Genomic DNA, 14,733 nt, shown 5'->3' with positions numbered 1-14,733 from the left:
TTAACAACGGTGGCAAGGAAGGTCATAAAAATGGGGGCAAACTCACTTCACCCCTGTCTGCATTAGCAACAAAAATTCCGGGCTCAGTTGTGGTCGTAAGTCGAGGCCTACCTGTATTTTCACATCTGGTGTATGGATTCTGCCAGCGGTTTTCCTCATTTCCTCGCCACGATACAATAATTACAGATTATAAGAGGATTTCCCTCTTGACCTCTCCTGACCTCACTTTGGCTTTGGAGAAGGTCTTGGCCTTTTCAAGATCTTTCCGGAAAGACCACATTTGGAATGTTGTACCCAGTTTTGGTTGCCACGATACAGAAAAGATGCGGAGACTCTAGAACTGTGATGGCGAACCTATGGCACGCGAGCCGCAGGCAAACTTACCTCATTGTGCATGCGCACGCCTCACAGCTGATTTTCGGCCTCCCAGAGGCTTGAGGAAAGTCTTTGCAAGCCGAAAAATAGGCCCGTTTCGCCACTTCCGGTATTTCCGGAAATACCGGAAGTGACGAAACAGGCTCATTTTTCGGCCTGCAAAACCTGCAGAAGCTTTCCTCAAGCCTCTGGGAGGCCGAAAAAGGCCTCAAATGGGCCGAAAATCAGCTGGGAGTCTCAGTGCAGCACAATTGAGAAAGTCCAGAAATATTTCACAAGAAGAGTTCTCCACTCTTCTACTCGTTGTAGAATACCTTATGCCACCAGACTTGAAATTCTAGAACTAGAAAACCTTGAATTACGCCGTCTTCGGTCTGACTTAAGCATGGTATATAAAATCATACAATGCAATGTCCTACCTGTCAATGAATCCTTCAGCTTCAACCATAACAACACAAGAGCACACAATAGATACAAACTCAAAGTTAACCGCACCAAACTTGATGGCAGGAAATACGACTTCAGCAATAGAGTGGTCAATGTCTGGAATACTCTACCCGACTCTGTAGTTTCTTCCCCAAACCCCAAAAAACTTTAACCTTAGACTGTCTACTATTGACCTCACCCCTTTCCTAAGAGGTCTGTAGGGGGCGTGCATAAGCGCAGCAACGTGCCTACCGTCCCTGTCCTATTGTTTCTCTTATTCTTTTATTTTTCTTATATGTACCCATTTCATGTATTCACAACTATGTATACACTTATACTTATTATCTTGTAAACAATTGGCAAATCAAATAAATAAAAAAATAAATAAATAAAGGGGATGGCTGGAGGGGGCACACATTGCCTTCTGGTACTTGAACGCTAGCGCGCAAGCATGCACACAATTTTTGGCACAAGAAGCCCAAAAAGGTTAGCCACCACTGCTCTAGAAAGAGCGCAGAGAAGAGCAACAAAGAGGATTGGGGGCTGGAGGAGAAAACAAATGAAGACCGGCTGCAGGAATTGCGCATGTCTGGTTTTAATGAAAATAATTGTTTTGGAAGATGGACTTTGCTCTTTTCTTTTTAAATGGATTTCATCACTTGGAAACGCTGACAGTAGGGATGGCATGATATCAGTCTTCCAATATCTAAGGCAAGGGTCTTCAAACATGGCAAGCTTAAGACTCATGGACTTCAACTCCCAGAATTCCTCAGCTAACATGACAGGAGGAGGAAGAATTCTGGGAGTTGAAGTCCACAAGTCTTAAATGGAATTCTTTATTATTGGCCAAGTATGCTTGGACACACAAGGAATTTGTCTTGGTGCAAATGCTCTCAGTGTAAATAAAAGATACATTCGTCCAGGATCAAGAATCATCAGGTGCAACACTTAATAATAGTCAAAGGGTACAATAAGCAATCAAATCATACTAGGAAACAGTCAATATAAATCGTAAGGATGCAAGCAACAAAGTTTGAAGACCCCTGATCTATCTAAGGGGCTGCTCCAGAAAGGAAGGGGTCAACCTATTTTCCAAAGCACCTGAAGACAGGACAAGAAGCAAAGGATGGGAACTAATCCAGGAGAGGAGCAACTTGGAATTAAGGAGAAATTTCCTGACAGTGAGAACAATTGAGCAGTGGCCACCAAAGTTGTAAATGCTCCAACACTCAGGCTAGCGAGAAGAGATCGGACAGCCATTTGTCTGAAATGGTATAGTTTCCTGCTTGAGCAGAGAGTTGGACTAGAAGACCTCCAAGGTCCCTTCCAACTCTGTTAGTCTGCTTCCTGCCAGAGCAGTGCTGTTAGGCACAACAAATCAGGTCAGCATGTGAAGGTCCAATAAAACTGATTTATTGCTACTCAGGCGTATGCACAGGACTATTCTCAACTGAGGATTAGCCCCCGCTTGAGTTAGATGAGGGTCAACAGAATTCAGGGGGAGAGCTGGGCTTGGTTTGCTTGTGACTACGTAGAGATTCTAGACTGATTCCTCTTTTAGCACCGCCTCCAGTTTTTGTCACTCCTGCAAAAAGCCGAGCAGACTCAACCATGGCGGAAGACGACTTCCTCTCCTTTGAACTAGTTTTGGTTTTGGTCCTGGGAGATGATTCCTGGTCTTAGACCCAGGAGCTCAGGTGTTCAGGTGCTTTCTTCTCTTCCCAGGTGATCCCAATGCTTCCCCAACTGCTGTGTGAGGAACTCTGCAGCCTCAATCCCATGACAGACAGGCTGACCTTCTCCGTCATTTGGAAGTTGTCTCCACAAGGAAAGGTGAGCCTGAATTTCTTGGTAACACACCTTTTTTTTTCTCGTGTCCTCTGCCAAGCATTTGAGCTACAAGCGTACTCCATAATTCTCAGTCCTTACAGCTACAGTCTCCTCATGCTTAACAGAGGGATACAATCAAGATCAAGGGAGGTACTAATACCACTCTATAAAGCCTTAGTAAGGCCACACCTAGAGCACGGCATCCAGTTTTGATCACCACACTATTAAAAAAGATGTTGAGACTCTAGAAAAAGTGCAGAGAAGAGCAACCAGGGTGATTAGGGGACTGGAGGCTAAAACCTATGAAGAACAGTTGCGGGAACTGGGCCTGGCTAGTCTAGGGAAGAGAAAGACCAGGGGAGACAGGACAGCAGCCTTCCAATATTTGAGGGGCTGCCCCAGAGAGGAGGAAGGGGGGTCAGGCTATTTTCTAAAGCACCCGAAGGCTAGACAAGGAACAATGGATGGAAACTGACCAAGGAGAGATTTAACCTGGGAATAAGGAGGAGATTTTTCTGACAGGGAGAACAATCAACCCCTGGAACAGAAGTTTCCTTCAGTAGTTGTGGGAGTGCCATCATTTGAGACTTTCAAGAAGAGACTGGACTGCATGAAAAAGATATATATGTGGAAAAGATATATATGTGCTTAAATGGAAATGTGATAATGTGGAACTATGCTGTATAAAATAATGTTTTATTTGCCTTGTTAAAACCTATAAGTAACTTTTAGAAAGGAGGTTTTATGCTTTTATGTCTTGTGTTTTGTTTGTCTTTAAAAAATTAATAAAATTTGTTTAAAAAGAAGAAGAAGAAGAAGAGACTGGACTGCCATCTGTCAGAAATGGTGTAGGGCAGGGGTCTCCTGCTTGGGAAGGGGGGTTGGACTAGATGACCTTCAAGGTCCCTTCCCACTCTGATTATCTGTTATCTGATTAGATTCCATCCATTGCTTCTTGTCCCGCCTTCTGGTGTTTTGGAGAATAGCTTGACCCCCTCTTTCTCTCTGGGGTAGCCCCTCACATATTGGAAGACCGCTGTCATGTTACCTCAAATTTTCATTAGACTAGACCTACCCAGTTCCTGCAACCGTTCTTCATATGTTTTAGCCTCCGGTCCCCTCATCATCTCTGCTGCTCTTCTCTGCACTCTTTCTAGAGGGATAAGTTTCCAGAGAAAGAAGTAGCTCTGTCTGAAGAGACATTTTGGGCTCCCGATTCTTCACTGTTTGGGAAGCCCAGTCGACCTGCACCAAACCATCGGTTCCAAGCCAACTGGTTTCTGGATGAGATACTTCCAATCCAAACCCCGAGGTTATCCTGTCAAGCTGAAGGCCAGGAGTTCGAGAGGCCCTTGTTGTCCCTTCTCAGCAACAAACCTGCAATTTCCTAGCTTTCCTAATCAGCAGCAGAAAGAAGAAACTTTCAAATGCCTCTAACATATCCCTCTAGTGCCAGGGGTGGGCAACTATGGCCCTTTTATGAATTATGGACTTCAACTCCCAGAATTCCTGAGCAAGCCATGCTTGCTCAGGAATTCTGGGAGTTGAAGTCCATAATTCATAAAAGGCCCATAGTTGCCCAACCCTGCGTCATGTCCATAACTTTGGGGGGTGTTTTCCATCCCTCCCCATTTCTGGCTGCTCCATCGAGGTTACCTGATTTGAACCCAGTCCCTCCACCGAGCTCAGGTTGAGGTGGAACTGCATTGCCCAATGCTTTTTTTATGACGCTTCCCTGAAAGGTTGCCCTCGGTGGTGCTGGAAAACAGCCGTTCCTAAAAAATCCACATGATGGCCAGGACTTCAACACATTCCTAAAAAAAAAAAAAAAAAAACACTGGTAGAATTTGTTTATTTATGTCCGTAGCAGCAGCCTTAACGCTTCTAGTGGCCTGAGATGTTTAATTGGCTGGGTTGTAGTGATCTGGCCAAGAGTGATGGGCGCCTTGGATTAGCACTTGTCTTGCTGACGGCCAGGAAGGAGACGGGCGAAGAAGAGAGGAAGGAGTGGGTGCGGTGGGCGTTTTCATGCGCCATCATGCCCCAAGGACACACGTCTTCCTTGGTGACGTGTTCCTACAGCTGCAGACATTTAGAGGTCCCCCAGCCAATCTAAGGTGGCGATGTAGGAGGATTTTAGTTAGCTCAGGGTAGAGTGGAATGGGAATGGGAATGGAATATAGGATTAGAATAGAATAGAATATAGAATAGAATAGGAGAATAGAGAAATAGAATAGAACAGGGAATGGGAATAGGGTATACTAGATTAGATTGGATTAGATTAGAATAGAATAGAATGGAATGGAATGGAATGGAATGGAATAGAATAGAATAGAATAGAATAGAATAGAACAGAACAGAACAGAACAGAACAGAACAGAACAGAACAGAACAGAACAGAATAGAATAGAAAGATTAGATATTGGATGAAGAATGGAATGGAATAGAAAGGAATGGAATGGAATGGAATGGAATAGAATAGAATAGAATAGAATAGAATAGAATAGGAAATGGGAATGGGAATGGGAATGGAATATAGAATTAGAATTAGAATAGAATAGAATAGAGAATAGAATAAAATAGGAGAACAGAATAGAATAGAATAGAATAGAAAGATTAGATATTGGATGAAGAATGGAATGGAATGGAATGGAATGGAATGGAATAGAATAGAATAGAATAGAATAGAATAGAATAGAATAGAATAGAATAGAAAATGGGAATGGGAATAGAATATAGAATTAGAATTAGAATAGAATAGAATAGAATAGAATAGAGAATAGAATAAAATAGGAGAATAGAATAGAATAGGGAATGGGAATAGAATATAGGATTAGAATAGAATAGAATATAGAATAGAATTTAGAATAGAATACAGAATACAATACAACATAACACAACACACCTTGGAGGTCTAATCCAGGGGTCTCCAACCTTTTGGACCTCAAGGATCACCAAACTCATAATTTAAAATCCCATGGACCAGAGGCCCTGGGAAAATCCCCAAAAAAGTCTGCAGGAAAATTCCCCACCCCATTTTTCTACCAATCAATCAATATTTGGGATTGCAGGATACCGTCTCCAGCTCCGTTCTCAGGGAGGCGGGGGAGAGAGAGACTTTTGGCTTCATGCAAGGAAAGCAGCAGAAGCAGCAAAAGTCTTTCTTTCTCCTCCACCCTCAAACTCCGCCAGAAACGAGTCTTCGCCAGTGCAGCCTCTTGGAGCAGGAGGCCTTGCAGGGTCCCAACGACTCATTTCTGGCGGAGTTTGGGAGAGAGAAAGAAAGACTTTTGCTGCTTTCCTTGCGTGCTTGGTGTTCTCTGAGCATGCTGGTTTTCTTGCAGATGTTTCCTTATTATAATAATATACGGTAGAGCTAGTCCTCGATTTACGACCATGGTTCAGCCCCAAAGTTCTGTTGCTAAGCGAAACGTTTGTGAAGGAGCTTTTGTCCCATTTTACGCCCTTCCTCCCCACCGTTGTTAAGCGAATCACTGCAGGGGTTAAGTTACTAACCCCGTTCCTAAGCGAACCCGACTTCCCCCATCAACTTTGCTTCTGAGAAGGTCGCAAACCTGACCCAGGGATGCGCCGCCCGTCATAAATATGAACTAGTTGTGTCCGAATTCTTGATTGCGAGACCGTGGGGACACTGCAACGGTCATAAGCGTGAACAACAGTCGTAAGTCACTTCTTGCAGTGCCGTTGTAACTTTGAACAGTCTCTAAACAAGGACTGCCTGTCCTAATTTAACAATTGCAAGGGGTTGACTTGACAACGGTGGCCCGTTTCTCTTTGACATTCTCCCTCATCTTGCTGTTCCAGATCCTGGACGAATGGTTTGGGCGGACCGTGATCCAATCCTGTGCGAAGCTGAGCTACGACCACGCTCAGAGCATGATTGAGAATCCAGAAAGGGTCTTCGGGGCAGGGGAGCTGCCCCCCATCTCCTCCTGCCACACCATGGCTGAGGTCCACCGAGCCGTCCAGAACCTCCACCAGATCGCCAAGCAACTGCGTCAACAGCGCTTCGTGGACGGGGCTCTCCGCTTGGACCAGGTTAGCTCAACCTGCCTTAGTCGGACCATAAGGATTATCGAAATATTATATTATTATATATTATTATATATTATTATATATTATATTATATTATATTATATTATATTATATTATATTATATTATATTATATTATATTATATTATATTATATTATATTATATTATATTTATTATTATTATATATTATATTTTATATTATTATATATATTATATTATATTATATTATATTATATTATATTATATTATATTATATTATATTATATTATATTATATTATATTATATTAATTATATGATATGATATGATATGATATGATATTATATTATATTATATTATATTATATTATATTATTATACTATACTATACTATACTATATTATATTATATTACTATACTATACTATACTATACTACACTACACTACACTACACTACACTACACTACACTATAGCATAGCATAGCATAGCATAGCATAGCATAGCATAGCATAGCATAGCATAGCCTATTATATTGGAGAAGAGAGAGAGAAGAGAAGAGAAGAGAAGAGAAGAGGAGAATAGAATATGAAATATAGAATATAAAATATAAAATATAATAGAACAGAGAATAGAATAAATAGAATATGGAATAGAGAATAGAATAGAATAGAGAATAGAATATAGAATAAAGAATAGAATAGAAAATAGAATAGAAAATAGAGAATAGAATAGAGAATAGAATAGAAAATAGAGAATAGAATAGAGGATAGAATAGAGAATAGAATATGGAATAGAGAATATAAAATAGAAAAGAATAGAGAATAGCATAGAGAACATATAGAACAGAATAGAATAGAGAATAGAATAGAATATAGAATAGAATAGAAAATAGAGAATAGAATGGAGAATAGAATAGAGAATAGAATATGGAATAGAGAATATAAAATAGAAGAGAATAGAATAGTAAATAAAATAGAGAATAAAGAATATAGAACAGAATAAAATAGAGCAGAGCTGGAAGGGACCTCAGAGGTCTTCTAGTCCAGCCTCTGCTCAAGCAGGAGACCCCATACCATTTTAGACAAATGATTGTTAGTCTCTTTTTAAAAACTTCCAGTGATGGAGCACCCACAACCTCTGAAGGCAAAATGTTCCACTGGTTAATTGTTCTCACTGTCAGGAAATTCCTCCTTAATTCCAGGTTGCTTCTCTCCTTGATGAGTTTCCACCCATTGTTTCTTGTCCTGCCTTCAGGGGCTTTGGAGAATAATTTGATCCCCTCTTCTTTGGGGCAGCCCCTCAAATACTGGAATATTGCTATCATCTCACTCCTAATTCTTCTTTTCTTTAGACTAGCCAGACCCTAATCTTGCAAACGTCCTTCATACGGTTTAGTTTCCAGGCCTTTGATCATCTTAGTTGCTCCTCTCTGAACTTTTTCCAAAGTCTCAACAATTATTATTATTTTTGTAATATGGTGACCAAAATTGGTTGCTGTATTCCAGCCGGGGTCTTATTAGGGTTTTGTAAAGCTTAATTAAGGTTCATTAGGAAAATTCACATTTATGGTTCTGGAAAATCACACTTGCAGAAAAGTGAACGTGGGCTAGATGTGTTTGAAGGCGCCACGGTTGGCATTCACTCTTGCAGTAAGGATCCAGGTGTTTCTCAACCTGGAAGTCAACCTGAAATCCACCCATCCAGGTGTTTCTCAACCTGGAAGTCAACCTGAAATCCATCCATCCAGGTGTTTCTCAACCTTGGCCACTTTAATATGGGTGGTTATAAACTTCCAGAATCCCAGTTTTGAAATGGCCAAGGTTGAGGAACACCTGGATGGGTGGATTTCAGGTTGACTTCCAGGTTGAGAAACACCTGGATGGGTGGATTTCAGGTTGACTTCCAGGTTGAGAAACACCTGGATGGGTGGATTTCAGGTTGACTTCCAGGTTGAGAAACACCTAGATGGGTGGATTTCAACTCCCAGAATTCCCCAGCCAGCTATGCTATGCTGGGGAATTCTGGGAGTTGAATCTAACTGTCTTATTTATTTTTATTTTATTTATTTATTTATTTATTTGATTTGCCAATTGTTTACAAGATAATAAGTATAAGTGTATACATAGTTGTGAATACATGAAATGGGTACATATAAGAAAAATAAAAGAAGAATAAGAGAAACAATAGGACAGGGATGGTAGGCACGTTGGTGCGCTTATGCACGCCCCCTACAGACCTCTTAGGAAAGGGGTGAGGTCAATAGTAGACAGTCTAAGGTTAAAGTTTTTGGGGTTTGGGGAAGAAACTATATAGTCGGGTAGAGTATTCCAGACATTGACCACTCTATTGCTGAAGTCGTATTTCCTGCAATCAAGTTTGGTGTGATTAACCTTGAGTTTGTATCTATTGTGTGCTCTTGTGTTGTTATGGTTGAAGCTGAAGTATTCACTGACAGGTAGGACATTGCCATGTATGATTTTATATACCATGCTTAAATCAGACCGAAGACGGCGTAATTCAAGGTTTTCTAGTTCTAGAATTTCAAGTCTGGTGGCATAAGGTATTCTGCAACGAGTAGAGGAGTGGAGAACTCTTCTTGTGAAATATTCCTGGACTTTCTCAATTGTGCTAATATCAGATACGTAATGTGGGTTCCAGACTGATGAACTGGGTGGATTTCAACTCCCAGAATTCCCCAGCCAGCTATGCTATGCTGGGGAATTCTGGGAGTTGAAGTCTAACTGTCTTAAAGTGGCCAAGGTTGAGAATAGGCTGAAAAACAGCTTCTATCCCAGGGCAGTAGCTGTGTTGAATTCTACTGTCTAGTGCAGTGTTGGTGCGATGTCGGGGGTTTATCAATTCAATGTGCGGAGGGTGAAGGATGTGCGTTTGTGTTGATTTTCATGGTCATGATGTGCACTGAAGATGGTGTTTGATTTCCTTGCATGAGGTGCAATGACGATATAGTAAACTAAACTAGTCCTTCTCATCATTAAACTAGACACATCCAATGCCTGCCACCGCTCTACATATGATTTAGAGCCTGCAGTCCCCTAATCCTCTTAGTTGCTCTTCTCTGCACTCTTTCCAGAGTCTCAACATCTTTTTCTATATCATGGCGACCCAAACTGGATGCAGTATTCCAAGTGTGGCCTTACCATGGCCTTATAAATTGATATTAACACTTCCCGTGATCTGGATGCAGCCTGGGACTGCGTCGGCTTTTCTGGCAGCTGCAGCACTGCGAGATGCCATGTGGGAAAATGGCCCCGGATTGCCAAGCCTCCGTTTCTTTCCCTTTTGTGTCCTGTCTTCATTCAGACCTTGGTTTGTTTTTGTTTTTGTTTTTTTTCCATGTGGGGAGGGTGTCTTGTGATGGGATGGTTTTGTGGGGTTCTCCGCAATTGGATGGATTGAAATCCCTGCGAAGCCGCCGGCCGTGTGAAAAACAGAGTCGGCTTTGAAAAAGAGAGGGATCTGTCAGATTGGCAAGCAGAGCTAACTGCAGTCATTAATCTTGGGGGGCTGTTGTTTTGTTGTTGTGGCGAGGTTGGGCGGCCGTCTTTAAAGGGGGCCGTCCTGCTGTCTGGGAGCCGTCTGACCCCCGCCATTTTTCATCTTGCGAGGAAGCAGTTCCTGGGGGTTCGTGAGCCCCTTAAATACTTTTTTTTGGGGGGGGGAAGGAATGAAATGTATAGCGGTCCTCATCTTAATGACAGTTCATTTAGTGACTGAAGTTACAACAGCACTGAAAAAAGTGACTATTTTATTTTATTTATTTTATTTTGTTGTGTTGCGTTGTGTTGCGTTGCGTTGTGTTGCGTTGCGTTGCGTTGCATTGCATTTTATATTTATTGAATTTATATTGCCACCTATTCGCCTGTGGTGACTTGAGGTGACTTACAGAATGTCAAACCATATTTAAAATAAAAAAAAACAACAATAAAAACTAACAAAAAGAATAAAATCAATAAAGTGCAAGAGAACAAAATCTGGGGAAAATCAATCAATCAATCAATCAATCAATCAAATCAACCCCCAACTCCCACCCCCATCCCGTCCCCACGACAGTAGATCACACGAGCCATTTGATGGGCTCCACCCTGTGCTGGGTTAACAGATAACAGATTATCAGAGTTGGAAGGGACCTTGTAGGTCATCTAGTCCAACCCTCACCCACCCAAGCAGGAGACCCTAGACCATTTCTGACAAATGGCAATCCAGTCTCTTCTTGAAAGCCTCCAGGGATGAAGCTCCCACAACTTCCAAAGGCAAAAGCTGTTTCATCGGTTGATTATTCTCCCTGTCAGAAAATTCTTCCTTATTTTCAGGTTGAATCTCTCCTTGTTCAGTTTCCATCCATGTTCCTTGTCTGGCCTTCGTGTGCTTTGGAGAATAGCTTGACCTCCTTCCTCCTCTCTGGGGCATTCCCTCAAATATTGGAAGATGCTCTCCTGTCTCCCCTGATCCTTCTCTTCCCTAGACTATCCAGGCCCAATTCCTCTAACCATTCATTATATGTTTTAGCCTCCAATCATCCCCTCATCATCCTGGTTGCTCTTCTCTGCACTCTTTCTAGAGTCTCAACATCTTTTTTATAGTGTGGTGACCAAAACTGACCAAATCATGAAAATCCAACAGTCTTGCTGTTAATGTTTCACCCTGTGTTATAGCCTGCCAGGGGCTACCGGAGCTGGCGGCAGACTTGGACAGTGAGGAGGTTGGGGAGGTACAGGGGCCAGTCCTGGAGTCTCGGGAAGGCTCTGATGAGGGCTTTGCATCGGAGGCAGAGATGGGGCCAGGGCCATCCGACAGTTATTAGCTGCCTTTGAAATCAGAGATCAGTGGGGAAGAAGAATAGTTGGAGCCTGTTCCCGATGTGCGCATGCGCAGAACTGCCAGGAGAAGGGAACAGTTAAGGAACAAGAGTCGACTCGGGAGTAAATACACAGGTGGACAGTGAATGGCCCTTCCCATAGGGAATAAAGAGGAGCGAAAAGGGCATGGTATTTTCTAGGAGACAATTAGTTCAATCCATTAGGGTGAAGATCTGTTCCTGATTTCTTGCCAAGTAATTGCTGCTACAGCGTGGCGTTTGGAAGCTATTGGCCTGACAACTTTCCAAACCTGATAAAGGTCTGCAGTTGTGAATTCTCATGAAAGACTGTTTGCCGGGACTTTGCTGGAGAGGAACTGCCCTTTCACCTAAATAAAAAGGGGTTTTATCGGGACGAGGAGTCGGCTTCGTCATTTGGGGAATCCTTGGCCAGAACAACCGCCTTCACTTCAGGGGACATGGCTCCCACAACTAAACCGCCGCTGCGGGAATGGACCCAAAATCCAGTCCTTCCTTGCCTACCGCTTCCCCGATAAACATGCAAGACGCAAGGTGCCTTTCCAACGGTGCACACTATGTGCAAAGAGAACCTTCATTTCTCTACTGTGTCCCGTCGTAGCCATGGCGTCTCTTAAGTTACCGGCCCCTGTTGTTTTCCATTCGTTCCAGCCCACCCCTCCCTGGGCCTGTGGGGAAAAAAAAACCCCTCCTGGCCAATCTGTCCCTTGCAAGATTGATTTGCGCAAAAACTCCTTTGAATCGGGAGCGAATCGAGGGGAAGCTGGACAATGCCCAGCCGGCGTGAAAAGGCGAGGAGAAAGAACGACGAGCGAAAGGGAACATTCCTCTTGGAAGTTTGCATAACAGCTGCCTTCGCCTTGGAGACGTGGTTCTCGGGAATTTAGGATCGGATACGTGGCGAAAATACCCCCCCCCCCCGGTGGATCGCCTAGAACGGCAGTCTGCAACTTGCAGCTCGGGAGCCACATGTGGCTCTTTCTCATCCCTCTGTTGCGGCTCCCTGTCGCTCAAAACATGCATCACAACCGCCAGTGTGCGACACCTGCCAGCATGCGATTTTTTGAGGTTTTTTTAACCTATCTTTTTTTTTTTTTTCGGAGTTCAAAATGTTTTTGTTGCATGCAGAAATAAAAAAAAAATGTTTTCTCTGTAGCACTTCATTGATTTTGTCAGGGCAACACTGGAGTACAGTTAGTATCCCTTTTGTACCAAGGGAAGTATTTCCTGTTGTAATATTGACTTTATTTTATCAAAATTGGATTGTCGGTTTAGCAGAATTTAGCTCAACTAGCACAGCAATCAAATCACATTGGATTAAGGGGGGATGATTTGCACATTGTTTACTCTGGATGCAAAGGGGACAGAAAGGGGACATGGTGGCTCAGTGGCTAAGATGATGCTGAGCTTGTCGATCAGAAAGGCTTATATGCCTAAGATGGGGCTAGAACTCACAGTCTCCTGGTGATTGGCCCAAAGTCACCCAGCTGGCTTTCAGGCCTAAGATGGGGCTAGAACTCTTCACCTTCTCTCTGGTGATTGGCCCAAAGTCACCCAGCTGGCTTTCAGCTAACGACTAAATCAGGCCTAAAGCGGGACTAGAATTCACAGTCACCTGGTGATTGGCCTGAAGTCACATAACTGGCTTTCAGGCCTAAAGCGGGACTAGAATTCACAGTCACCTGGTGATTGGCCTGAAGTCACCTAACTGGCTTTCAGGCCTAAAGCGGGACTAGAATTCACAGTCACCTGGTGATTGGCCTGAAGTCACCTAACTGGCTTTCAGGCCTAAAGCGGGACTAGAACTCACTATCTCCTGGTGATTGGCCCAAAGTCACCCAATTGGCTTTCATGCTTAAGGCAGGACTAGAACTCACAGTCACCTGGTGATTGGCCAAAAGTCACCCAATTGGCTTTCAGGCCTAAAGCGGGACTAGAACTCACAGTCTCCTGGTGATTGGCCCAAAGTCACCTAACTGGCTTTCAGGCCTAAAGCGGGACTAGAATTCACCTTCTCCTGGTGATTGGCCCAAAGTCACCCAATTGGCTTTCATGCCTAAGGCAGGACTAGAAATCACAGTCACCTGGTGATTGGCCCAAAGTCACCCAATTGGCTTTCATGCTTAAGGCAGGACTAGAACTCACTATCTCCTGGTGATTGGCCCAAAGTCACCCAATTGGCTTTCATGCTTAAGGCGGGACTAGAACTCACAGTCTCCTGGTGATTGGCCCAAAGTCACCCAGCTGGCTTTCATGCCTAAGGCAGGACTAGAACTCCCTGGGTTTCTAGCCTGACGCCTTCACCACTAGATCAAATTGCCTCTCTATCTCATGGAATTCTGAGGTTTGTTTGCAAGGTGCCCCGGGCTTCCTGTTTTGTGCTAAAGGTTAATTTTTACCTGTTGGACTAGGCGCCTTACTCCGATGATAACCTGAGATCTGGATGAGAAGCAGGGAAGGGAGTTTGGCTTTAAGCTAACTAACGTTCTACAGAAGCCTTTCCCAGCTAGGCTTTCCCAGAAGCCAAGGGTTTTCTGCAAGAGATCCTAATTGAAAAGAATAAAAATAAATATCGCTTTTTTGAACTCGGGCACGCCACGCCACACGAGCCCTCACAGGGGTGGGGATTTTTATGCACTGTGACCTAGCTGATGCTTGGCTGCCCTTCCAAACCCTTGTCAAACAGCAAATGGCGTGGGGGTAGAAACGAACTGTATTTATTACGAAACTGTTGTTTTTCCCCCCTTTTTTTTTGTGCAATTTTTTTTTCACGCGCAGGAGCTGACAATTATTTTAAGGATTCCTCCAGCGTAAAATAAAAATAAAAATAAAAAACCGTGCAAGGCTACTTTTAAAAGAGCGTTCCAAAACACTTAACTTACAAATTTAGCTTGCTGTTTTCATTCTGTGTTTTTAATTTAATTTTTTTTTTTTAGCTGCCTGGTTATGGGCTGGAGAAGGGCAACCCTACCGTTCAAATAAACAAATAACCAATAATTCATGAGCCATAGCAATCCCTGAAGCCTTCGGCTGTGCTCCGCAAAAGTTTAAGCTTTCTAAATAATATGCATTCGTCCGGAAGGGCCTTCCCAGTCTCCTCATCCAATTTGGCCCCCGTAAACTTAAAACGAGGGGCAAGATGGCTCAGGGGTTAAAGACACTGAGCTTGTCAGCTGGAAAGCTGACAGCTTGGGTTCGAGACCCCGCACCATGC

General features: G+C 43.2%; 1 protein-coding gene across 3 annotated transcripts in view; it reads left to right on the top strand.

Annotated features, from left to right (window-relative positions):
* DIS3L2 (DIS3 like 3'-5' exoribonuclease 2) overlaps window positions 1-14,733 on the top strand; it is a 241,485-nt gene that overhangs the window by 143,505 nt on the left and 83,247 nt on the right. For all 3 annotated transcript variants that reach the window (XM_087965561.1, XM_087965559.1, XM_087965560.1), the window contains 2 exons: window positions 2,527-2,634; window positions 6,457-6,690. In XM_087965561.1, coding sequence (XP_087821687.1) covers window positions 2,527-2,634; window positions 6,457-6,690 — 342 coding nt within the window. The remainder of the gene's footprint in view (window positions 1-2,526; window positions 2,635-6,456; window positions 6,691-14,733) is intronic.

The sequence above is a fragment of the Notechis scutatus genome, chromosome 4 (genome assembly GCF_049901735.1).
Source record: "Notechis scutatus isolate UNSWTSFEM ecotype Mainland chromosome 4, rNotScu1.2, whole genome shotgun sequence".
Classification (NCBI taxonomy): domain Eukaryota; kingdom Metazoa; phylum Chordata; class Lepidosauria; order Squamata; family Elapidae; genus Notechis; species Notechis scutatus.
This window is presented reverse-complemented; position numbering and strand designations above follow the sequence as displayed.